The 24,570-nt window shown below is 44.7% G+C and overlaps 1 protein-coding gene across 1 annotated transcript in view; it reads left to right on the top strand.

Moving 5' to 3' along the window:
* Positions 1 to 22,597, top strand: part of bsna (bassoon presynaptic cytomatrix protein a) — a 99,215-nt gene extending 76,618 nt beyond the window's left edge. The window contains exons 4-10 of the mRNA XM_030785247.1: positions 3,926 to 4,435; positions 5,264 to 12,070; positions 13,917 to 16,299; positions 17,041 to 17,858; positions 20,110 to 20,203; positions 22,108 to 22,239; positions 22,557 to 22,597. Of these exons, the coding sequence (XP_030641107.1) occupies positions 3,926 to 4,435; positions 5,264 to 12,070; positions 13,917 to 16,299; positions 17,041 to 17,858; positions 20,110 to 20,203; positions 22,108 to 22,239; positions 22,557 to 22,597 (10,785 nt within the window). The remainder of the gene's footprint in view (positions 1 to 3,925; positions 4,436 to 5,263; positions 12,071 to 13,916; positions 16,300 to 17,040; positions 17,859 to 20,109; positions 20,204 to 22,107; positions 22,240 to 22,556) is intronic.
* The last annotated feature ends 1,973 nt before the right edge of the window (positions 22,598 to 24,570 follow it).

Below are 24,570 nucleotides of genomic sequence, written 5' to 3'. Positions count from 1 at the left end.
GAAATGTTTAGTTGCAGTTATTGCTGCATAAGGGGGTCACCAGATACTGAAAGCAAAGGTTCACATACTTTTGCCACTCACAGATATGTAATATTGGATAATTTTCCTCAATTAATAAATGACCAATTATAATATTTTTGTCTCATTTGTTTAATTGGGTTCTCATTATCTACTTTTAGGACTTGTGTGAAAATCTTATGTTTTAGGTCATATTTATGCAGAAACTAAAGAGTTCACAAACTTTCAAGCACTGCTGTATATATGTTTATTTTATCACTGGTAGAACCAGTTGTGGTGTGTTAAGATCTGCCCAGTGATTCATGTTATCCACACCTCAAAGACAGAGGGAGGGAGGGATGGAGGAGAACAAAAGAAAAAGAAAAAACTTAGATTTTTATCTACTGTTATGGTGCCTGAGGCAGTCTCTGGCTGAGGTGAGATAGCCAAGAGTCATTTGTCTGAGCAGTGTTATTTGTTGCTGGACAGATGGCCGTAAAAGTCTTGAGCCATCTTCTTCGCAGTGCGTTGGCAAATGTAGCCTCATATTAAACAGTTGGTACATCTTCATTTTTATTCACTGTGTTGTTGGCCCTGTTTCCAGATTTTACCATCTCTGTATCACAGTTTTACTCACACAAGCTCTTAACTGTCAAATGGCTCTTCATCACCAATCTTACACTCTCTTGAACAAATTCAGTTTGGAGGTATACATTTTAGGGACAAAAATATATATAGCAGAAAATTTGTTTATGGTTATGTGGATAGTATACGTCTGTCGCAATGAGAACATAATTTATAAGACATTGTAATAGCTGTTGAAGAATTATTTAACAACTTGTTGTAAATAATTAGCAATAATTAGTAATTATATGAATTAGACATTTACAAATGTTGCTTTAATTTTAATTTTTTTTCTTTTTCCATGTCATTTATACAACATTTGGTAATGTTAATAGTTAATTAAGATAGTTAATTGAGTTAAATATGGAAACCTGGGTGAAACATACAACCTCGGCTTTAATGAACTGGACTCCTGTGGAGCTAGTAATATACATCTTCCTTTGATGTACAGATTTATAAAGGAGGTGTATTTGTAACATATAAGGAACATTGTAGAAGAGTCATGTTTAATCATTTAACATTAAAGGGCTGAACTTACTTGCATTAGATAATGTTATGGTATTGTTGTTAGGACTTGATGTGTGAAGTTGGAGACATAGAAATTGAAAAGATTAATGGAACCTGTGTGATGAAACAGATCTCATACAAAGAAACAAATTAAACCTTGCTCTCTTGACCGTGGGAGCTGATATGTACCATTTTTGTCTGTCCAGTGCATTTGATTGTTTGGGCTGCCCGCAGAAATGAGGTGTAATATGTGGAGAATCCATAGCAGTGCTCAGATAACAGCAACTGCATTTGTCTCTTTGAATTAGTTCTTGTAAGAACGCTGGAGCCATGTCTGAAAATGCAATTTCCAGAACCGAACTCTGTCGATGATTATCAGCTTCCAAGATGACAATGGCTCCAAAAAAAAACGAGGCTTTTATCTTCTCATGTGACTAGTTTTGATATGTCCTCCTTGCTCTGATCAAAAAGAAATATAAAAGAAAAAAAAGCCAGATCAATCTTCTCCATTAATTGAAACCATTGTCCATTAATGTGCTGTCAAATGATGGGAAGTGAAAATGAAGTTTCCAGTGGAGTGATGATGTCATCAGGGTGACAAGGTCAAAGGAGAACACTTTGACCCTGTTTCATCTCTGATTAATGTAGATCAGGGTCATTGCCGAAGCAGCTGTTTACGTATTCAAAAACTGCTAAATGTGACTGGTGCTGCATTTTTATCAGATACCTTAACTCCTACAGTTTTCTTTTGTTGTTGTTGTTGTTTTTTTTAAAACCCTAATGAACTGGTGTCATAGTACCCTAATGGACTGGTGTCAGTTATGTACATTAATACACTTAGTTTAGTATTTATTGTGTTTAATTTAGGACTGTATTATTTAAATGTTAATTATGCTTACTTTTACCATGAGATTGCATGTAATTAATTTGCACATTAAACTGTTACCTGTTCCAGCGTTCACAGTTTATTTTAGATGGATTTTATTTTTGCTTGCAGTGGGTCACTCCCAGTGCCTTACTTTTACTTTAATTTACTTAATTTACTATGATTTTACTGTGATTTTACATTTTACGATGATTGACTATAATTGCATAATGTTAATTTGCACGTTAAACTGTAAACCTTCCAGTTTAAGTTTTCATTTAGTTTACTTAGATGGATTTTATTTTTGCTGGCAGTGAGTCACACCCAGTCTTTCAAAGTTGGGAGCAGAAGCCTAGTATATAAGTGGAAAGCTCCCAACCTCCTGTACCCTTTGCTTTCAACTCTCTCTCATCCACTCTCTTTCCATTCTGTTCTCTTCTCTTCATGTTTCTTCTTGTTTTTGTGAGTCTGACCTCATCTCTGTCTGAAGAGAAGTTTGCGCATGCTGCATTATTTATCTGTGGCGTGTGTTTGCAGAGGATGGGGTCTTGTGAGGGTGGCAGAAGGCTCTTGAAGTGGCCTGCCACGCCAAACTTCCCCTGGCAGGAATAGAACATCAGCCTGAAGATAGCCCTCACTGCTAATGGGCTGCTTCATGGGTCACTTAGATACTCGCTCTGGTCTCTCTTTTTCTCTTCTCATTCTTTTCTTGTTAGTCACTTTTCCTGCTATTTTTCACTCTTCTCCCTCCCTCTTTCTCTTTTCTTCTTCCGTTACATGAGTTATGGCCCTGTCGTACAATTGGCTTATTCGAAAAGTTGACCATTGATTCAGAAACACATTGATTTTTTAATTTTTACGATGTATCTCCAGAGCATTAGATATTAATAGTACAGTACAGTATTTTTTTATCGAATCAGAACTTAGTTGATGTTTTGATTTTGATTTTTTTTTTCAGAACCTTGCCCACAGTCCAAATGCCAGATGAAAAAACATTCGGGTCACTGACCAGTTAGCTCTAATCATGTTTTTTCCCTGAACGTTCTGTGATATATTCACTGAGATATTCCTAGAAGATGGAGAGGACACATTGGTTGTCCTGAAGCGTCGGGTATCAGCAGAGATCATATGGTTTGGACCAACAGCGGAAAAGGCAGGATTTAAAGCCAGGGCATGTAAGAGGCTTAGGCTGGAGGGAACTGCTGGCCTGTTGTGCTATGTTTGTGGACTCTCCAGATGTGTGTGTGTGTGTGTGTGTGTGTGTGTTCCATAATCAGCAATGCTGGGAGGCTTCCCCAGTACAGTAGCAGCTCAAAGACTTAATCACAGCAAACCTTTCTTTTTCCCTCTCTCTCTCTCTCTCTCTCTCTCTCTCTCTCTCTCTCTCACACACACACACACACACACACACACATGTGCATGCTTGGAACTGGCATGATGTAAAGCTGGAATGTGTTTCTGTTCCACCCACAGTTGAGATATGCTTACAACAGATCTAATGTTGCACTTGAATTCTCCATCATTGTATACTGGGCATAACTACATAAATGTTATGTTCATTACATAAGACAGACATAATCCTGCTCTTGAAGTCTATTTAATGGTAACACCCGTTTCAGTGTAATTACGTAATGTGCTCCTGATATTTTATCATTTTTGTCCACTTACCTGCAGTGTGAAAAGAAGTAACTCATAAGATCTCCCCATATTTGCTCATCAAATCTCCCTTTGTTCCTAAATCACAGTTAATCACTTTAATCACAGTTTACCTACATGTGATGACCCAGATAAAAGCACTGTATTGCTATTTCTTTACTGTGTTCAGTGGAAAGCTGTCTATGACTTCCTGACTTTTTAATTATCCACATGGTTGATTCTCAATGGAAACACTTCTGTTTTATTGAATATGTCTCCGCCTGTTTTGTTTTGCAGAAGAAAGAATGGCTTTGCCTGAACTGTCAGACACAGAGACTCATGTCAGGAGGCCTCGAAGACCTACCTCTTCCTGTCCCTCAACCGTCTCCCAAACACCAACCGATAGGCTCACCGCGGCATCAACCTCCAACCAGTCAGCAGCAAGCTCAGCAGCCGCCCTTTCAGAAATTGTCCAATCAGCAACAGCCGGGGCCCAAGGCAGCACCACCCCAGCAAAAAGCTCCAGCGACTCAGTCGAGTGGTCCTCTCACCTCGACCGCTGTCAAACCAGCAGTGGATACAAAACTACCGGATCAATCAACTCCTATTCCAACCTCAACCCCTGCACCCATCAGCGAGGCACAGAAGAAGGACAAAATCGCCCTGAAATCAGATACAGAGCCTGAACCTGCCCCAGCAGTTGTCAAAGAGTCCAAACCAGCTCAAAAGAAGGGAATAACAGAGCCAATTACAGCTGTTTCTCCAGCTAAAGATAAGAAGAAGGAGTCCCAGAAATCAAGATACGAGGTGAGACTTTCAATGAGAATGACTTTAGAATCTGAACAAATAAATGAGTCCGCAACCAGGTGGATACACAGGTATTTTTCTAGAAATTGATGCACTTGAGATGTTCTGATATATGATAAATCCTCTAAATTCTCTAAATGCGCTTTTTATTACCCGAAAAGAATCAAAGCCAATTAAGATCACAAAAGACAGGATGTATGTCTTCTAAAATGTAACATCTACATCAGCTGAACACTAGCAACTTGATTATAAAGATCAAATAAATGTTGTTAATTATTAATGTTCAAATAATCCCTGCGCTTCAATTTCAAAATAGCCAAAATGTTTTAATGTATTGGTGGGAGGCAAATTGCAGCCTTAGAAGCCATGTTTTCACCTCATCTCCTCTCTCTTGCTGAAGTGTGTTATTTATGCCTGAAAACAGTGCTGATGGTGCACAAGGTGTGATAGATTTACACCTAGAGAACTAGTGAGAAAGTAATGTCTTTTTCCACCACGCCATTCCTCTCAGTCAGTCCTCCACAAAACTAATGAGAGAAAGAGAGCAAGTTGCAGCCTGAATATGCAAAGCCTTTCAGGCCAGAGATGCAATGAAGTAGTGCTGCAGCCTACACACACACACACACACACACACACATACACTCATACATTAATGAGCTCCATTCCATTAACCAAGACCATAACTTTGACAACAGTGAAACTGACTGCAAGATGAACTACTGAATGCATTAACGTCAACTGCCAAGTAAAATACAGATGTCTGTGTTCCATACATACTTTGCAAATCTAATACGAGTCTTTTATGATGTCTTTTGTTTGGTTCTACAGGAGACAAACAAGACAAACAGCACCCATGACTTATCAAGGAGCCCCCAGAGTTTGAGTGATACAGGCTACTCATCCGACGGCATCTCCAGTTCACACAGTGAGATCACTGGTCTTATCCAGGAGGAGGAGATGAAGCTGAGCGAGAGAGGACTGACTGGCCGCCTAACACCACCCAGCCCCTCTGAAATCACCAAGTTGGAGAGTTCCATGCGCCCTCTTCTGGAGTCCAAAGTTCCATCCGAAGGGGAGAAGGCAAGGGACAGAGAGCGAGGTAGAGGAAGACACCACAGGGATTCACGAGAGGGTGAAGACAGGAAGCACCGCCCTCACTCGCTGTCAATCAGCCCTGAAGAGTATGACTCTGATGAGGAGCTAGAGGATATCCTCGAAGAGGAGGAGGATCCGGCAGACTGGGAGGCCAAGCGAGAGCTTCGAGCAATGGCTGCAGCTGGGGATGACAGTGGCCGCAAGAAGAAGGCGGAGCCTGCGGAGTTAACGGATGAGGAATACATGAGGAGACAGATTATGAAGATGAGTGCAGATGAAATAAATGAGGATGAAGAAGAGGAAGAAGAGATGGAGGAGGAAGAGGAGGAAGAGGAGGATGAGGAGGAAGACGAAGGTTATGGCTATCAGAAGTCGAAAAAGACGCACAAGCACATCAGTGACTCAGGGAAAGAGAAACGTCGCCTCACGCATCATTCAAGCAGCTTTGAAGAAGAGAGCAAGACGACCACCGATGTCTACAAAGGCTCCGCTGAGGATGGTGAAGAAGATCTGATGGCATCCCAAGGAGGCTTACGACGATTCAAGACCATTGAGCTCAACAACACCAACAGCTATGGCCGAGACATGGAGCTCAGCAACGAGAATGACCTAAGCCTTGACAGAGAACCTGAACTGGAGATGGAGAGCCTCACAGGTTCCCCTGAGGAACGGTCAAGAGGGGATTATTCGTCTACACTTCCGCCAACCACTTCCAGCTACACCTCTGGAACATCTCCTACCTCCATCTCCTCCATGGAAGATGACAGTGACAGCAGCCCCAGCCGCAGACAGAGACTGGAGGAGGCCAAGCAGCAACGTAAAGCACGTCACCGGTCACATGGCCCACTTCTGCCGACGATTGAGGATTCTTCAGAGGAGGACGAACTGAGAGAGGAAGAGGAGCTCCTGAGGGAACAAGAGAAAATGAGGGAAGTGGAGCAGCAGAGGATCCGAAGCACAGCCAGGAAAACTAAACGGGACAAGGAGGAGTTGAGAGCTCAGAGGCGCAGGGAGAGATCCAAAACTCCCCCCAGTAACCTTTCCCCAATTGAAGATGCTTCCCCAACTGAGGAGTTGAGACAAGCTGCAGAGATGGAGGAACTCCACCGTTCTTCGTGCTCCGAATATTCCCCCTCTGTTGACTCCGAGGCTGAGGGGTATGAGATGTCGTCCAAGCTCTATAAATCAGGCAGTGAATACAACCTACCAACATTTATGTCACTGTACTCCCCAACTGAAAAACCTGAGACTACATCATCTGCCACAACCACCACCACCGCCATGACCACCATCACTGCAACAACTTCTTCGAGTGGCAAACCACTGAAGAGTGCAGAGGAAGTTTATGAAGAAATGATGAGGAAAGCAGAGATGCTGCAGAAGCAACAAAAGCAGCAGCAGCAACAGCAGCAGCAAACCCATGCAGGGCAGCAATATAGCACTTATCAGCAGGAGGACATAAGGAATGGGCAGCAGTATGAGGATGAGTATGAGTATATCGATCAAGACGACATTGGCTATGATAATGAAGAAATTGAAGATATTTATGAAGAGATTCGCCAAACGTCCCAAAACATCACCAAACAGCTGGATGACCAAGGGGACATTGATGCACCTTACCCAGACAAACAGCTGTTGGATACAGGCTCGGCATTTGCAAAACTGCTGGAACAGAATAATGCTCTTCTGACTCCAGGCACCAGCCCAACTCAACTCTCAGCACCAGTGTCATTCTCTGAAACAGGGACTGGAGGACGAATACCTGACGTCCGTGTGACGCAGCATTTCTCAAAAGATGCACAAAAGGACAGACTACGAAGTCAAACTGGAAAAAATGGCATCACTCCTGCTGCCACCACTATTACTGCCTATGGAGTGTACGCACGAGATACAGTTACTGTCTCGCAAACGAGTGTTAGCCAAACAGTGACCTCAACAGCATCTACATTGTATGGACGGCAAAAGCCAACTAGTGTCACAACCACGACAGGTATTTCAAATGTCTCAAGTAAGATAGCAGAGATCACTCAGGCTTATAGCCAAAGAGAGAGTGCTGGTAGAAGAATGACAGAAAACAGAGGTGTCCAAATGAGAGACAGCGCAACCTCAGCAGAAATGATTGCAGAATCACATTCACCAAAAGTCTACTCTTACTATAAAGGGAGTCCTCCTCTTTCACCCACCTCTTCACCTACTCATAGCCCGACCCCATCTCCATCCAGAAGAACTGCAGAGTTTTCAACACAAACAGTCAGCCCCTCTATGATAGCTCCATCTGGAGGTTCCGGCCCCTCCTCCCCAGTTATGGCTCAGGGCACTCAAACTCCTCACAGGTCTGTCTCACCGCGGCTCTTCAGGCAGCAGTCCTCTCAGGATGCTCCATTCATGGTGATTACTGTAGGGTCTGAGCCCACAAGTCCATCAAAGCCAGTAACTGTAAATACCGCCACGTCTCCATTGTCCTCACCAACGAGGTTCAGCCGTCAGTCAACATTTGATGCCTATTCTCCACCAGTCAGTCCACCTGACACGCCTCCACACCAGCAGTCTCCTCAACATGGCTTTTACAGGACCCATAGAGTTGAAAAAGTTAATGTTGGCACAAGCATGATCACCACTGCAAGCACTTACACTCGTGGGTCACTCTCCATGGAGAACATATCCCTTTGCAGGATCTCTACAGTCCCTGGAACATCCAGGGTTGAACCAGGTCACAGGCTTCAGGGTGGTAGTGTGGTAGATCTGAGGACAGCCACAAAACCCGCTCCAGTCATCATGACTGATCAAGGGATGGACCTGACCTCTTTAGCCACAGAATCACGCAAGTACTCTGGTAGTGCAGAAGGTAGTCCCATCCGTCACACCACTACTATCCAGCCTCTCATTATGAACCTGAATGCCCAGGAACAGCCCTATATAGTAGCTTCAACTGCCACCACAGTTAGTGTCACTGTGGCTGCCTCTATGTTTATATCCCAGCCGAAACAACCTGTGGTGTACGGTGATCCCCTTCAGAACAGAGTTGACCTTGGTCAGGGCATGGGAGCAGTAGTGTGCTTGGCTCAGAACAAGATTATTCCAACTGACCCATCTATACCAAAGATTGATGCTAAGCTGGAGGACCTGAGCATTCAGCAGCAGCAGTTACTAATGCAGCAACAGAAACTCCAGCAACAGCAACAACTCTTAGAGCAGCAGCTTCAACAGCACCAACAGCTACAGCAGCAACAGGCTGCCTCCTTTGCAAGGTTTAACCTATCCACTCAGCTTCCATTACTCAAGAAAGACCTGCTGGTCAGTCAGACGAGCACTGCCCCAGTGGTAAGCGCCATTTCTCCAGCTTTAACACCTGAAATATATGGAGCTGGAGGCCCTCTTGAACTAAAGGGCAAAGCACCAGCACCTGGTACTGTCAGCTTACCGTCTATGAAGCCTCATACCATGGTGGTCCAAATGGATGGTGCTCCACAAGGGGCTGCAGTGACCCAGTTAGTCAAACCAGAGGAAGGTCAGGATGCCATGGATTTAACAGGGCAAATTAAGGCAGATAATCAAGTGGCGTGCTGTGATGTTGTTTACCGCCTGCCCTTTGGGGGCAGCTGCGTAGGTGGTCCATTTTCTCAAAAACCAGCAGCAGATGAAAAAGCAGCTGTCACAGAGCCCTCTAGACCCCCCTCTGCACCACCACAGCTCTATCAGCCACTACATTCAGGGCAGGACAGTCAGACATATCAGGATGTGTCTATGAAGTCTTACACACTACCCTTCCCTGGCCGATTACAACCATCTATGTCTGAGACAAACCTTGCTGAAGGTCTACAGTCCTACCAGTCAAAACTGGATTCACATCTGCAGGCCTCTGGAGAGTTGGCCATGGACCTAAGCACAATGAAGCATGGATATGAGGGAGGCTACCTTGGGATGGGGCTACAGTATGGCTCCTATACAGATCTGCGCCATGAGGGTGATGTGACAGCTCCGCCAATACCCATAAGAAGGTATAGCTCCTTGTCCAACATCAGCTCAGACTATGGATATTCCTCCCGTGATCTTGCCAGTTTTCAGGAATCTAATCTAGCCCAGTATAGCGCCACTACTGCTAGGGAGATCAGCCGAATGTGTGCCGCCCTAAATTCAATGGACCGATATGGGAGCAACCCAGACCTCCACCAGTTTGGTACTAGCAGGGGAACTGGTCCTCCAAGTCGAATTAACCTACCACAAGGTCTCAGACCTAACTTTATGTATGGCCCAGACGGGAAGCTTCTTTCCCACAGTCAAGCACTCACCAATCTCATAAATGCGAGGCAAGCAAGCCTTCGGGCTCTCTACCCGTCTGCAATGAGATCGGCTGATGGTATGATCTACTCCACTATCAACACTCCAATTGCTTCCACTGTGCCAATCACTACTCAGCCTGCCTCTGTGCTTCGTCCACTACTGAGAGGTGTGTACAGACCTCATCCCACTCCAAACATGACACCAGTGCCTCTGGCCAGCCTCACTAGAGTACCTGTTACTCCCAGGATGCCTCTTTCTGGACAGGCACCTTACCGTTACCCAACTCCTAGCACCCTTCCTGTATCTGCCTCTGCTCCTATAAGCGAATCTCCCACTGTCACAACTGTCCAGGATGCCCCTATGTATCTTGGAAAACCAGCTGTTAGCACTTCAACCTCTGGAACTGTGTCTGCACCCTTATCAGCAACTCAACCTACCACTGCACAGACCACTACCACAACTGTGCCTATGTCATCTACAGTGAGTATACCAAATAATCAGCCACAACTGCAGCCAATGAATTTGACTCAGCCTCACCTGCACACTCAGACCTCTGCACAGCCCCCTGTTCAGCCTCAGCCTCCGCCAGCACATGCTTATCATCCAACACACACTCAAATACCTGGCCAACCTCAGTCTATTGCCCAGCCACCTATTCCAACTCCAGCAGCTACTACCGCTACTGTTGGAGGTTCTATCCCTAGCACAGAAAAGGAGACAGAGGAAGAGAGATTACATCGTCAGCAAGAACAGTTGTTGCAGTTGGAGAGGGAACGTGTGGAGCTGGAGAAACTAAGACAGCTGCGGCTTCAAGAAGAACTAGAAAGGGAACGTGCTGAACTGCAACGGCACAGGGAAAAAGAACAGATGTTGGTTCAAAGGGAGATCCAAGAGCTCCAAACAATCAAGCAGCAGGTTATACAACAACAACAGGCAGAGAGAGAAAGCCAGCTAGTCATGCAGAGGGAACAGCTTGCTCAACAAAAGCAGCAACTTGACCAGATTCAATCTTTGCAACAGCAATTGCAGCAGCAGCTTGAAGAACAAAAAAGACAGAAGACTGCTGCGGCTGCAGCTGCGGCTGCAGCTGCTGCTACCAATGCCCAGCTGATCTGTGACCCAACTGGCAGAATAGTGCAGACACAGGACCTTGCCCCAGAAATTCATTATGGGGAGCTTCAGGTCTCTTCCAGGTCCCTACCCAACTCTTCATCTGAAATGTGTCTGAGGAACAGTGAGGAGCAGCTAGAGACCAGGTCCATGCGGAAACAGAGATCTTTACCTCGCTTGCAGGATGGGGGAGATGGGGAGGTGCAAATGTTCCCTTTGACCCGGAGAATTGTAGACAGCAGTGTGCAGACAGATGATGAAGATGGAGAAGATAGGTACCTGATGTCTAGGCGGAGAAGGACAAGGCGCAGCGTAGACTGTAGTGTCCAGACAGATGATGACGAGGACAAGGTAGAGTGGGAACAGCCAGTCAGACGCAGGCGCTCCCGTTTCTCTAGACATTCTGAATCAGGTGCTGACTCAAAGACTGAAACCACTACAAGTACCACAGCAACTAAAGTGGCTTCCTCCAGCATTGCCATCCAAACCATTCGAGACTGCTCCTGCCAAACAGAGACCGACCAGTTGGGGAGGGTTTCTCCTGCCATACATGTCACAGTACCTGACCCCAACAAAGTTGAAATTGTCCACTATATATCCGGACCAGAGAGGACCCAAAAGGGTCAAAGTTTAGCCTGCCAAACTGACCCTGAAGCCCAGTCACAGGGTGTAGTTATTCCACAGATTAGTGTAGCCACCACAGTCAGTCCTTACTCCACCAGTGTTCAACTTGTTGGTTCAGCAGATCCACTCTCCCCTCGCCAGCAAGGTGTTGCTAAGTTTGAGAGGCGGCGACCAGATCCTTTGGAGATCAGCTATCAGCAGCACCTGCACAACGAGTCCCTGTCCAGCCTGATCCGGCAGCAACCCAAGTCCCCTCAGGTGCTGTACTCTCCTGTCTCTCCACTGTCTTCACCTCATCGCATGATAGAAACCTCATTCTCCTGCAGTGAGAGGTTGAATAAGGCCCATGTCACTCCGCAGCAGAAATCCTACACGGCTGAGTCACCCCAGAGGCACCAGACGCTGCCCAGGCCGATGAAGAACGTCCAGCGGTCAATGTCAGACCCCAAGCCTCTCAGCCCCACCACAGATGAACAAGCAAAGGCAAGGTTATCCCTCTACCAGCAGCAAGCTCTACAAAGTCAGGTATGACTCTACAATATTCAATGTGTAGAATTCACAGGGAAATACAAAGTAGTCATAGTCTATTTTAAAGTAATCCTTAACATCAGATGTTGACTCTAAGTGATCTTTGCACATTTTCCTGGTATAAAGGTTGGGGAAAATTTTACTGAGAAATTTCTTTATATATGAGATTAAATGACTTATGGCAATCCACCAATCTTGGCAAGACAGATTTTAGATTCAATTATTTAAGAGTTAATTTTGACTGCCTTCTTGCACTCTGAATAAATAGTGTGCTGTGTAAGTGTAATGTATTTGTTTCTTGTCATGACCTCTGCTCCAAAGAAGGGTATAAACCATATTTTAATTTTGCTTTGGATCCTTTTGAACTTTGACAGCTGATGTGCTTGGGCCCTATTTGTATGGGTTAAATGAGAAAGGGACTACAGATTAATTACTCTCGTAGTTTAGGCATTGCTATATGTTAATGAGTTACACAGGACTTAAAGATGTGGCTTTTGGGCTTGTTCTGATGTATGGATTACATAGTCTGTCTGCATCTTCTAACTGCATGTGATAAGCTTTATGAATCACATTAACTTTCCTTTCAGAAGAACTATGAAAAGAGTTCCTTGTCTGGCTAAAAGGACATTGTGATGATGTTGATGCTTTGAATGATTGCATTGGTCACATAAAATGATTGCTTTTGTTAGACATCAAAGTCATGTAATGAGTTTGGGAGAGGCCTGTGCCTCATATATTCATAGTACAGTTTGAGTATTACACTTCAATCATTTTAGTATTAATTGGAAAAAACATTAGACTTTGTTGATATGAATGATCAGTTCCCATGACACATATTTAGAATGAACGTATCTTATATCAAAAATGTTTTGCTTATGCCTGCTTTACAGTTCTTTCACAGCTACATTTTTTCTGAGGATTTGAAGACTTTTATTTTTTAATCTTATTGTTGTACATGATAACAACTATTTAAAAAAAAATTAACTTGGCAAACAAAGTGTATGTCCAGAGCTAGTAGTGGATATACAAAAATGACAGGATATGGTTTTAAAGTTATTATTATAGTGTTCCAAGCTTAAGCAGTATAAGTTGACAGGTATTCTCTCTCAGATATTTTGCTGCCTTTCTTGTAAGGTGATTAAGACTGTTTTAACCCTCTACAGAAATCTAGATCCAATCAAAATGAAGAAACAACTAAGCAAAGGCAAATGGCATTCATGCTCTTGTACAATGTCTGAAATCTGTTATACTCAGAAAAAAAGTTGAAATTCAGTTTGACTTCATAACCAGTTATGTTATATGTCCCTGAATTGCAATAATACAAAGCCTTGACTGTATAAAGATGAAATCATGGAAACTGTGTTCAACAAGCATAACATTCAGAGAATGTGAATGTGGTCAAGTGAAGGCCTTTGGGATGCATGTCCTTGGTGATGTTCCTTAAATTACACAAACTCACCTTAAGTTACACAAACACACTGAAGTTAGCAAAAGACTATTCATGTGCGCCCCCCTCCTTTTGAACCTATTTTGAAAGTCTAAAAAACAACAATCAAAATTAGATATGTTTCTTTTATTGTTCATCTCAGCAAACACAAATCTGGGCTAAAGTGAGTTTTAAATTCCCAAACCTGGCACATTCTGGATCCAGGAATTTTTGTGCAATTGAGCCTTTGGTTTTCTTAAACAATTTTGGCCATGTAGTGCCACCATTCTAGCCTATTACTATAACATTATGTGTATAACTCTTTACATGTCTTCTCTAATACATAACCTGGTGTTATGCTCTGTTCTGCATGCTTTTGACCCCGCCCACTCTCCCTGACCCCCTGTGTCCTTGCAGCTGGCAGCCCTGCAGCAGAGCTCCCTCCTGAGGAAGGTGAAGCGAACCCTGCCTAGCCCCCCGCCCGAGGAAACTCAGCTGCCAGTGGTCACCCCTGCCCTGCCCCAGATGTTCATGCCCTCTGTGCCCTCTCTGAAGGCTGCTTCACGCCCAGGTCTTGCAGCTAAAGCCAGTCTTCTTAAAGACCTGACCCATGAGCTGAAGGCAGTTGAGCAGGAGTCCACCAAGCTCCGCAAACAGCAGGCGGAGCTAGAGGAGGAGGAGAAAGAGATTGATGCTAAGCTCCGCTACTTAGAAATGGGCATCACACAGCGGAAGGATGCCCTGGTGAAAGAGAGAGAGAGGAGGGAGCTGGCCTACTTGCGCTGCATGGGTGATGCCCGAGACTACGTGTCAGACTCGGAGTTAAACAACTTGCGGCTGGCAGCTGCTGCTGCATCCTTCGAGACGAATGGGATATTGACCAGACCCAGCACGGCACCTCTCAGCCAGTTTACCAGTGAGCTGAACACTGCTGCTCAGTATCCTCCCACCTCATCCTTTGTCTCTTACCAGTACCCACAGAGCCAGCCAGCAGCACCCACCCCGCAGGCCTCCACTCCATACCAGAGCACTGGCTTCAACCAGCCTCCCTACCCAACTGTCTCCCAAGCACAGGCTCTCCCTCAGCCTACTCCCCTGCAGACCCACCATCCTACTCCATCCTATCAAGCCCCAGGGACCTTCCCCTCCCAAAGCTTCCCACAGAGCCAGCCCCCATACCCAACAGACCATGCAGTGCAACCTCCAGCTCAACCAAGTCATCCAGGGTTCCAGCCTCCTCCTCCACCACCTGCTGGTCCAACTCCATACCCAACCCACACCACTCCATACCCGAGCCAGGCACCCCCCTACCCGGTCAGCCAGGCAAGTACCTACCAACCACAGGCAGATATCCTCACTGTCCACCAGAGGCCACGACAGACCTCACTGGCTGACCTTGAGCACAAGATGCCCACTAACTATGAGGTCATAAGCAATCCTACTGTTGTTGTGACAACCACTGCCCAAGATGCCACTTATGGCCAGCCCAGTGTGGCTCCATCATATGGACAGTACAGCACAACATTGGCTAGCACTTATGGGCCATACTCCACCTCTGTTTCAAGCACTTATGGTGGGTATCCAACAACCACAGCAAGTTCATATGGGCAATACACCACAACTGCAACAAGTAGCTATGGGCAATACACAACAACTATAGCAAATACCTATGGATACACTACAACCACAGCCAGTTCATATGGGCAGTACACTACCACAGTAGCCAACACATATGGGCAGACAACACTGTCCGACCGACTACATTCAGTGGACAGTCCCTCTACGTATACCGGTGATGGCCTGTATGGCTCCTCCAACCTGGAGCAGAATATTCCAAGGAACTACATGATGATTGATGATGTCAATGAGCTAACTAAGGAGGGCATGGGCAGCACCTCAGATCCACACCGCAGTGAGGGCCACGGGCGCTACGGGGGCGATGGACTGCACACGCGAGGGGGGAGCTCCTACGGCAGACCAGAAGAGGAGCGTGACGAAGAGCTGTACGACCATCACCATGGCAGGGGTAAGAGCACCGGCAGCTACCTTGCGCGAGGGGCAGACACGCATGGCCGGGTAGTGGGCAGCAGTAGCATGGGTGGGGGATCGTCGTATTACTATGACGACTACAAACATTCGGCAACGGCCTCACGAAGACACTCCTCCAAAAGCCTAGCTCCAGCGGTCATGTCCACCAAGAGGAGCAAGCATCGGAAGCAAGGCATTGAGCAGAAGATTTCCAAATTCTCCCCTATCGAAGAGGCACGTGACGTGGAGGCCGACCTGGCCTCCTATACCATGAGCACCTCCACCACCAGTGGCTATGGCTCAGGATCCCGCTCCAGAAAGCTCCACGATGACTTTGGCTATGGGTTGCGTCACAGTGCGTATGACTCCCACCGGAGCTATTACGGGGAAGATGAACGACTGTACCACCATGGCAGGTCACGCTCTACTGGCTATGGCATGGACAAGATCTCATCCCGGGACACAGGCTACCGGAGCAGGTCGTACGAACGTGACTACACTGACCGTTCTTACAGGAGTGGCTATAGCCGCAGCGGGCGTCCCACCTTGCGTTCCCAGTATTCTGAGGAGGAGAGCCCGCTCAGCCCCATGGGGAAGCCCGTGGGTGTTGGGCGAGGCTCAATGGGGCCAGATCCAAGCAATCCCTATGGCTCCAGTCACTCTCTGCCTGATGTGCAGGACCACATTCGAGACCTACCAAGGACCCACGTCTACAAACCCGATGATATGTACATTATAGACGATATGCATTGCGCTGTTTCTGACAGCGAAGGTAATTGGGTGCTGAATGCCAGAGTCACTGCCCACTTTAAACGTCCCCCACCCAAGAGAAAGAGTAGCAGGAGTAAAGGAGTGAAAGCCCAGTGCATGCCCATGTTGTGTCTCCAGGCGACCAGCAGCTCTCGTCAGAACTGACTGCTGATGCTGCCGCCCAGCTCCAATACTGCATGTGCCGTTGTGTGTTTCTCTTACTTTCCTCTCATTTCTTTTTTTTTTAACCACATTTTGCATGTCTTCTTTCTTGTGCAACAGTTGTGCTTATTTTTACACTGAATTTATATGTACATGTCAAGTGTAAGTTGAAAGAGTGTTATGATGTTTCAGTGTTCAGTATGGTGAGCAATATCTGTAACACTGGTTTTCAATTGGTTCCTTAGGGATCCCTTGCACTACATGTCTTTGTCTTACCCCTTGATTATCCCAACTGATTGAACTAGTTAAGGGCTTGTTGATGAGATGATCAGTGAATTCAGGTGTGGTATTGCAGGGCTGAAACAATAATGTGTAGGGCAGTGGGACCCTGAGTAACAGATTGAAAGCCAGTGATCTATAATTTGAGAATGTGTTTTATGTATTTTGTGCTGTGAAATCCAGTGGGCATGGTCGTTAAGCTCGGCCTCTCTGTTTTTTGCTCTTTTTCTTTTTCCTTTCTTTCTCTGCATGGGCTCAGTGTGCATGCCTCTTTCACCGACAGACATGGAGATTGACTGTGATCTACTTTCAATTTCCAAAGCCTACCACCTTGGCCAGGAGGAGACCGACTGGTTCGAGAAACCGCGTGACGCCCGCGGCTCCCGTCACTACAGCAGCAGTGGACACTCCTCCTCTGGGAGGCGTGGCCACGTCAAACACACTTACCATGACTACGACGAACCTCCAGAGGAAGACCTCTGGCCACAGGACGACTATGGTCACTCCCGTCACAGCTCTTCAAGGGAACATCGTCACCATGGGAGCAGCAGCTCTGGCAGACACTCATCGTCTCGACACTCAGATGAGCCACGCTCATCCCGATCATCACGCTCTTCCAAGGACCCCTCCATGCGCCACGACTCCCGTTCCATGTCCTCATCTTCGGGGAAGAGGAGCGACTCACGCTCTCAGGGCTACCACTCTTCAGACTACTCTCGGGACCCTTCTGGTCACCACCACAGCTCACGTTCTGGGAAGCAGTCGTCTCATCATCAAGGCTCCTCTAGCCGAAAGCAGCAGCAGCAGCAGCAGCAGCAGCAAGATCTTCAGGGCCATCCGTCCTCATCCTCGTCCTCCAGGCAGCCTGGCACCTCTGGACCAGGGCAGAGGGGGCCAGGTGGGCCTGCAGGGTCAAGCAGGCAGAGTGGATCCCAGCAGCCACCTGATGGGCAGCAGAGTCAGCGAACACAACTGCAGCAGCAACAGCAGACGTCAGCTGCCAGGCCAGGACAGCAGACACCTGCAGGGGCTGCCACAGCACAGCAGCCAGCTCAGGCTCAACAGCTGCAGGCCAAACCGGGTCAGGCTGCCCCAACTGCACGACAACCAGGTGCAGGACCACAGCCAACCCCAGCTGCGGTGAGCACTTTTCATAGACCTTGCACAGCACTTTCTGTACAGTCCATGTCGTAGTTGTTATGGAAATGGTTGAAAGGTCCAAAGAGACACTGCAACTTGTCCATTTGGGATATCCATTCAGAGATGTGAGGTGTGATTTGGGCATTGAACAGTACATTATGTGCACTTCACAGGATTGATCTGTGAGATCATACCTCATAACAACCTGAGTTACAAAGCCATCAGTTATTATGGAGCCTCAGGGAGCATGGCTGTTGCTCTGTAAACAATGATTCAATATATTGAACCTACTTAATTCTCCTGACACTAGTTTGGTGAAAAAAAAACATGACACAAAAAGTATTTGATTTGCTACAAAGAGCGCTTTTAAAAGCCTTAGACAGGATTATTTAATCCCAGCAGCATTTTTCTTATTTCCAGTTTTATCATTTTTCTTGTGTTTTGTTTCTCTTCAGTAGAAATGTCTTTCAGTATACAGGTTAGGTTGGTCTGACTTAGAGTGTTCTTTTAATTTCTATAATCAAATTTGAATTTAACAGATGCAGGCTCTTATTTGGCAAATTTATTCTGGACACTGAAATGAATTTTGCAGCTCAGTGAAACGCAACAAAACAGACCTTCTGAGATAATTCATAGAAAAATATGCAAGAGAATTTGGATTTAGAGTGAAATTACTGCACAAAACAGGGAAGCAACATATTTCTTCTCCTTACTCCCTTACCTTTCTCCTTTGTAAGACCCCTTCTGTTTTGTCTTTCTGGTATCCTTTACTACCTCCCTCCCTCCCTCCCCGCCTCACTTCCCCCCTCACTCCCCCTTCTATTAACCACTATCCCTTTTTTTCTCTTCCTTGTTCTACTTGTTAAAGCCAGGGACACTTTACTCCCAGTTTATTTGTATTTTGCCATGATCTTGTTAGCAAACAACAATGATTAACTGGTTGTTTTGTGATAGTGCGCTGTCACAGCAGTTCTCTCCATTTTTAAGCGTATGGGCAATACCCAGCTGAGAACCAGTCTTATCACATTTTACCTGACCATTTGTCTGTTGTCCTGCTTTACTAGTGTGAATGGCAGACCAACATTTTCAGTGCCCACCGTCCTATTCAGGGTTTTGCAGCGTTATTCAATTGAATCATTTTCAACTGAGGAAAGAAAAACAAGTAGATTGAAAATGAATCATGTTCAATGGATGATAAATCTGAATCGGCTAAGCCAGGAGTTTGTGCATTTGCTTAAACTGCTTAGCTGCATTGTTTGAATGGTACCACTTTTTTGATTAAACACATTGATTAAAGTTGCCAAATGAAAGACTGAAATCAATGCGTTTCACTGCAGCCTTTTAGCAGGCCAAGGCAATGCAATTTGTTTTTTATATATTCTTGTATGGTACCAGGCCACAGAGGCTTGGTTAATTATACCATATTTCTGTGTCATGCTTCGCTGCATGAATGGTTCAGAAATGGAAACCATAATGTAAGCACATGGCCTGATCGATTTCCACCGTAAAAAAAAGCACTCCTCTCTGATGGATACAGTGAAATGTGCTCACCTCTGTTTTCTGCTAACATCTCAACATCTCAAACTGATGTGGCACATGGGGATCAGCTTGTTTTTGTCCTCACTGCCTCTTGATCAGTCTTAAGAGGAACACGAAGCATCCAGTAGCTTTTAACATAAGAACAACCTCTCATTTATAAAGCTATTTGTCGTAAGACATTATAGAATTAAGAAAGTAAAAAAGAAAAGAAAAAATGATAAGCCCAAAGCATGACATCATGAGATGTCTTTTGCAGGATGGTAACAGAGATCTTTGTTGCAACTTGATGCGAAGATCTTCGGAGATCTTTGTTGCATCATAGTGCGTTATTCACCATAGCAACCATGCAAATAAGATGGTCTTGTTTGGAACAACTTCTGAAATTGCCTGTTTGTATCACTGAACATTTAACTCTCTGGAATCAAGCCACAGAGCTTCTGACCTATGGACCATGAACCCATCCACTGAGCCACTAAATTCATTTTTTCTCAAATGTCAGTAATATTCTGAAATTATTGTGTGGAAATATTCTTTTTACATCATTATTATTTAATACTAGATAACGTATTATTCGATTACATGCTCACTGCTGCTAAATAAAGAATTGTTGAATGAGATAAAGTGTTCTCTCAGTGTTTTGACTGATGCTTTTTGAACATTTCCTCACACTCACTAACTATCCCATGATTGTTTTTTTTCTGTCTTCTGACAGACCAAGCCTGAGCCCACCCCTGTTACTGCAATTGGAGCAAAAGCAGCCACTGTACAACCTGCCAAAACAGCCCAGCCTCCGCTCACAGGGATAGGTGAGTACACACACACACACACACACACACACACACACACTCATACCACACATACACAAACTCACACACACACACACAGTATTTACAATTAAAATCCATTCTAAAATCCAAAATTAATAAAATTAACAACAACCTACATCCACCCCCACTAGTGGAAGAAATGGAAGAAATAAATAATGCTAAGAAAACTATCTCCAAATTATACAAACTATACATCCTCGGACCAAACAATGTCCCTCCCCATCCAAGACTGGGAAAAAGACCTATCACTCTCTACCAATGCAGACTTCTGGACTCTAATCTGTAGAAACACTATCACAATGACAAACAATACTAATCTTCAACTAATACAATATAAAGTAATCCACAGAACACATATCACCCAGCACAAGATGTATAAGATGGGATTCCTAGATTCAGACATATGCTCACATTGCACAATGAACACCCCAGAAAATTATTTCCACTCTACCTGGTTGTGCCCACCAACTTACCACTTTTAGAAACAAGTTACTGACAGAATATCACTTTTTATGAGCTGTAACATCCCGCTCTCTCCATCCCTCTGTCTGCTCGGGGATACCTCTGTGATCAGCCCACCAACCCATACTCATCGCCCTAGCAATTGCTAAGAAAACTATCCTCTTAAACTGGAAAACAAGAAACACAATAAACATCACACAATGGTTAAACTTTCTCATAGACCACATATCCATGGAAAGAATTTCATTCCAACACCAAAACTTATACTTTCAAAAAATCTGGGCCCCTTTCATAAATTCATTGAATTTGCCTGCTAGCTAACTCCCGCAACCCCCCCCCCCCCCACAAACGCATACTTCAAAGAAACTATCACTATTATTGTTATTAGTAGTAGTAGTAACTGTAGTAGTAGTATTATGATGGCATTATTGTCAATATTGTTGTTATCTTTATTAGTATTATGGTCATCAATGTTGTTACTATTATTATTACTATGTTTCCATATTATAATTATTGATGTTACTTCCCCCATCACAGCATCAGTCCTTTGTCTTGTCCCACATATAGTTTTCTATTTACTTTTCTTCTTTATCCCTCACTCCCTTATTACCTTTCATTGATTTTGTCCTTCTGTCTGTCTCCTTGTCCACCTGTTCACCAGTCTGTCTGTCATTCTACAGCATGTGACCTGTCTGTCTGCATGTTTGTTCGTTTGCCTGTCCACCTGTCTCCTCTGTACACAAGTCCACAAGTATGTGGACTTATCAAATAAAATTTATAAAAAGAAACAAGAAAAAAGAAAAAAAAAAAAGAGAGAAAAGTACGATGTGACTCCCATGTTGGAGGGGTGGTGGCGGGCTTAGGGAAAAAAAAACAAAACACACACACACACACACACACACACACATACACAAACACACATGTCACATGACTGGAGATGAGTTGCTCTTTCCACTGAATTTTCATTGCTTTTGATCCCACACTTCATGAGGAATGGCATTACACTTTATTCCCTAGGAGCATGTGTTTTGTCTGTGTCTGTTTCCATGTTTTTGTCTGTCTGTGTGTGCATGTGTGTGTGTGTGTGTGTGTGTGTGTGTGTGCGTGTATGTGTTTCTGTATGTGTGTCTGTGTGTGTGGGTGTGCATATGCGTGTATGTATATTTGTGTGTGTGTGTGTGTGTGTGTGTGTGCGTGTGTGTGTGCGTGTGTGCTTGTGTGTGTGTGTCTGCATATGTGCATGTATGTATGCGGATACATGTATGTATGTATGTGTGTGTGCATATGTGTAGGTAGGTGTGTATGTACGTGTGTGTCCATACAAGAGTGTGTGTGTGTACGTGTATGTGTGTGTGTAAGATCATGGAGATTGCACATATAAGGTATAATTTCATCTACCTCTCCCCTCCCTTCCTCTCCAGGTTCTAAGGCAGCCCCGCGGCCTGGTGGTATAGGCAGTGCTGCAGCAGGTCAAACTGGTATGGAGGGAGAGAGCATGCTGTCAAAGATCCTGCCTGGAGGAGCAGCAGAGCAGGCTGGAAAACTGGGAGAAGGTGAGTGGATGGAGCCCTGAAGTTATGAGGTTAAGCTCTTAACTTGTTCTTAATTGCTTTGGCTCTGTGTAAATGCATGAGAAGAGCAGGACAAGTGATCCAGCTCTAACATTTTCTCCTGATCCATTTGAACTAACCAGTTATTATCTCTTTGCTATTCTGACCGTTGCCATCTCTGTTCTCTCTTTTGTGCTTCCCATTTCCAACTGCTCTCTGTTTCTGGCCCTTTTGTCTCTCCCTCCTTCTCTGATCTTTGAATCTAATGCTATTGTCTCTGTCTGTCTGTCTGTCTGTCTGTCTGTCTCTCTCTCTAACAGCCATCTCTGGATTTGGCAAAAAGTTCACCTCATTGTGGTGAGAGGCTAATGTCAACGGTGAGTTCAATTTTGGCACTCTTGGTGCATGCGTTCGTGCATATGTGTGTGTGTGTGTGTGCGTTTGTATGTTAGTCAGGAAATTTTCATTACTTCCAATAGTTATTTGCCGATGTTTTGCTCAGCATTTATCTGTGAAGCCCATTTAGTGACAGAGCTAAACTGTGTGTTTGTTGGTACAGTAAAATGCTTCTGTGTAGGTGGATGGGCTTCTCCCAAAGCTGTCTGGGTAATTCTGCGGGGTCATGACTGTGCTTTGTGTGGGATGATATTTCTCCCCAGACTGGAGAGTGTTGTGGTTCCTTGTGTGTGTGTGTGTGTGTGTGTGTGTGTGTGAGAGAGAGAGAGAGAGACTGAAGTTGCAACAGGATATACAAAAGTGTGCATCTCTATAATTTCAGAGTGTCTGCTGAGGTGATGGAGGATTTTGTGAGGCTTTGCACTGGAAAAACCAATGAAGTTCCCCTTCTATGTTTAAATACAAAAAAAAGAAAAAAGAAAAAACGTGAGAAAGAGAGAAAGAGAGAGAAAGAGAGAGAGAGAGAGGGAGAGAAGTCTTCTGAGTGACTGGTGAGAATCCGTATCAGATGCACTATGGTGAAACTGCCATTACCATCGTTAAGTCATGCACTGTGCATGTGTTGTATTTTTTTTTAAATCATAAACACATTTAATGTGTCCATCATTCTGTGTTATTATAAAAATAAAATATTCCTTCACTGAGGTATTCTAACTAAGTCCCCGTTGTAGCATAACAGTCATGTTATAAATTACATAAAACATATCTTATTTGTAGCACAGTTCATGACAAAAATGATCCGCCCCAGATCTGAGTTCACTGGCTCTTATTGAGATGTTCTGCCCATTTCTAGCCAACCAGGACTGGAATCACAGGACTACATCCATCCCAGGCCCGAGCACACGATGGCAGAGAGACCAAACTGCTTTCTTCTGGCAGGCCAGACAGTAAGGAGCGAGCACAGATTTTTTGACCAAAATCAAAAACACATGTTAAGGGAACGGCACCAAAAACCACCAAAACCACTGTCCTTAAACTGTGGTTTTCCCAGTGGAGACGCATCTACACTCTGTGTCACCACCTAGTCTGGAAAAGACCCTGTTTAGGGAGGTTTGATCATTAGTCTGGCATCTAACCACAAACTCAGTGCCGGGAAAGCCATTTGGGCAACTGAGCATTAGCTATCAAATAAAAAAACCTCTCTCTCTCTCAGTCTCTCTCAGTCTCTCCCTCTCTCTCTCTCTCACACACACACACACATACAGATAGTCATTTGGTCAGCATTAGTGTGTTCCCGCCGACGATGCGGATGCATTAGACTGATAGAACTGTGAACTTTCTGTGAACTCTGGCTTTCTGTTTGGCTGAGTTCCGTTCGCCTATGGTTACACAGACACCCTGACACTGATACAGGACCAGAGAGCCTGCTATAATTGAGGGTTAGACCCAGGGCACATTGTCAGTGGCAACCTGGGAAGGTATAGGTATACTGGAGCGGTCCGGCCATGTTTAATTAAGATAATGAAAGCTTCTCTATATGACTATTCATGTATGTTAGTATTCAATGTTATGTTTTCAAAAAAAAAAGAAAAGAAAAGAAAAAGGAATGCATGTTTTGGATGATAGTAATTAAACAATAATTTGTGCTTTTACCGATTTATAATGAACCATTACATAGAAGAGTTGTAAGAGTTATCTTCATGAAGGACAAGTGGAGTTGTTTACAGAGACAGGTGAATTCCCAATGGTAAAATGCGTTTGAATACACAGCAGTCCAATTACTTACACACTTATATGTTGGGATTGTTAATGCATTGTAAGATCACTATGAGGAAAGTATGGATCGCACACGCACACACACACACGCACACACAAGCACAACACACAGACACACATGCATTTATGGACACATATGCAGACGCATGCACAAGCGCGCAT

The sequence above is a fragment of the Chanos chanos genome, chromosome 9, assembly GCF_902362185.1.
Source record: "Chanos chanos chromosome 9, fChaCha1.1, whole genome shotgun sequence".
Taxonomy (NCBI): Eukaryota; Metazoa; Chordata; class Actinopteri; order Gonorynchiformes; family Chanidae; genus Chanos; species Chanos chanos.
The sequence above is the reverse complement of the archived record's forward strand: the minus strand, read 5'-3'. Positions and strand labels throughout refer to the sequence as shown.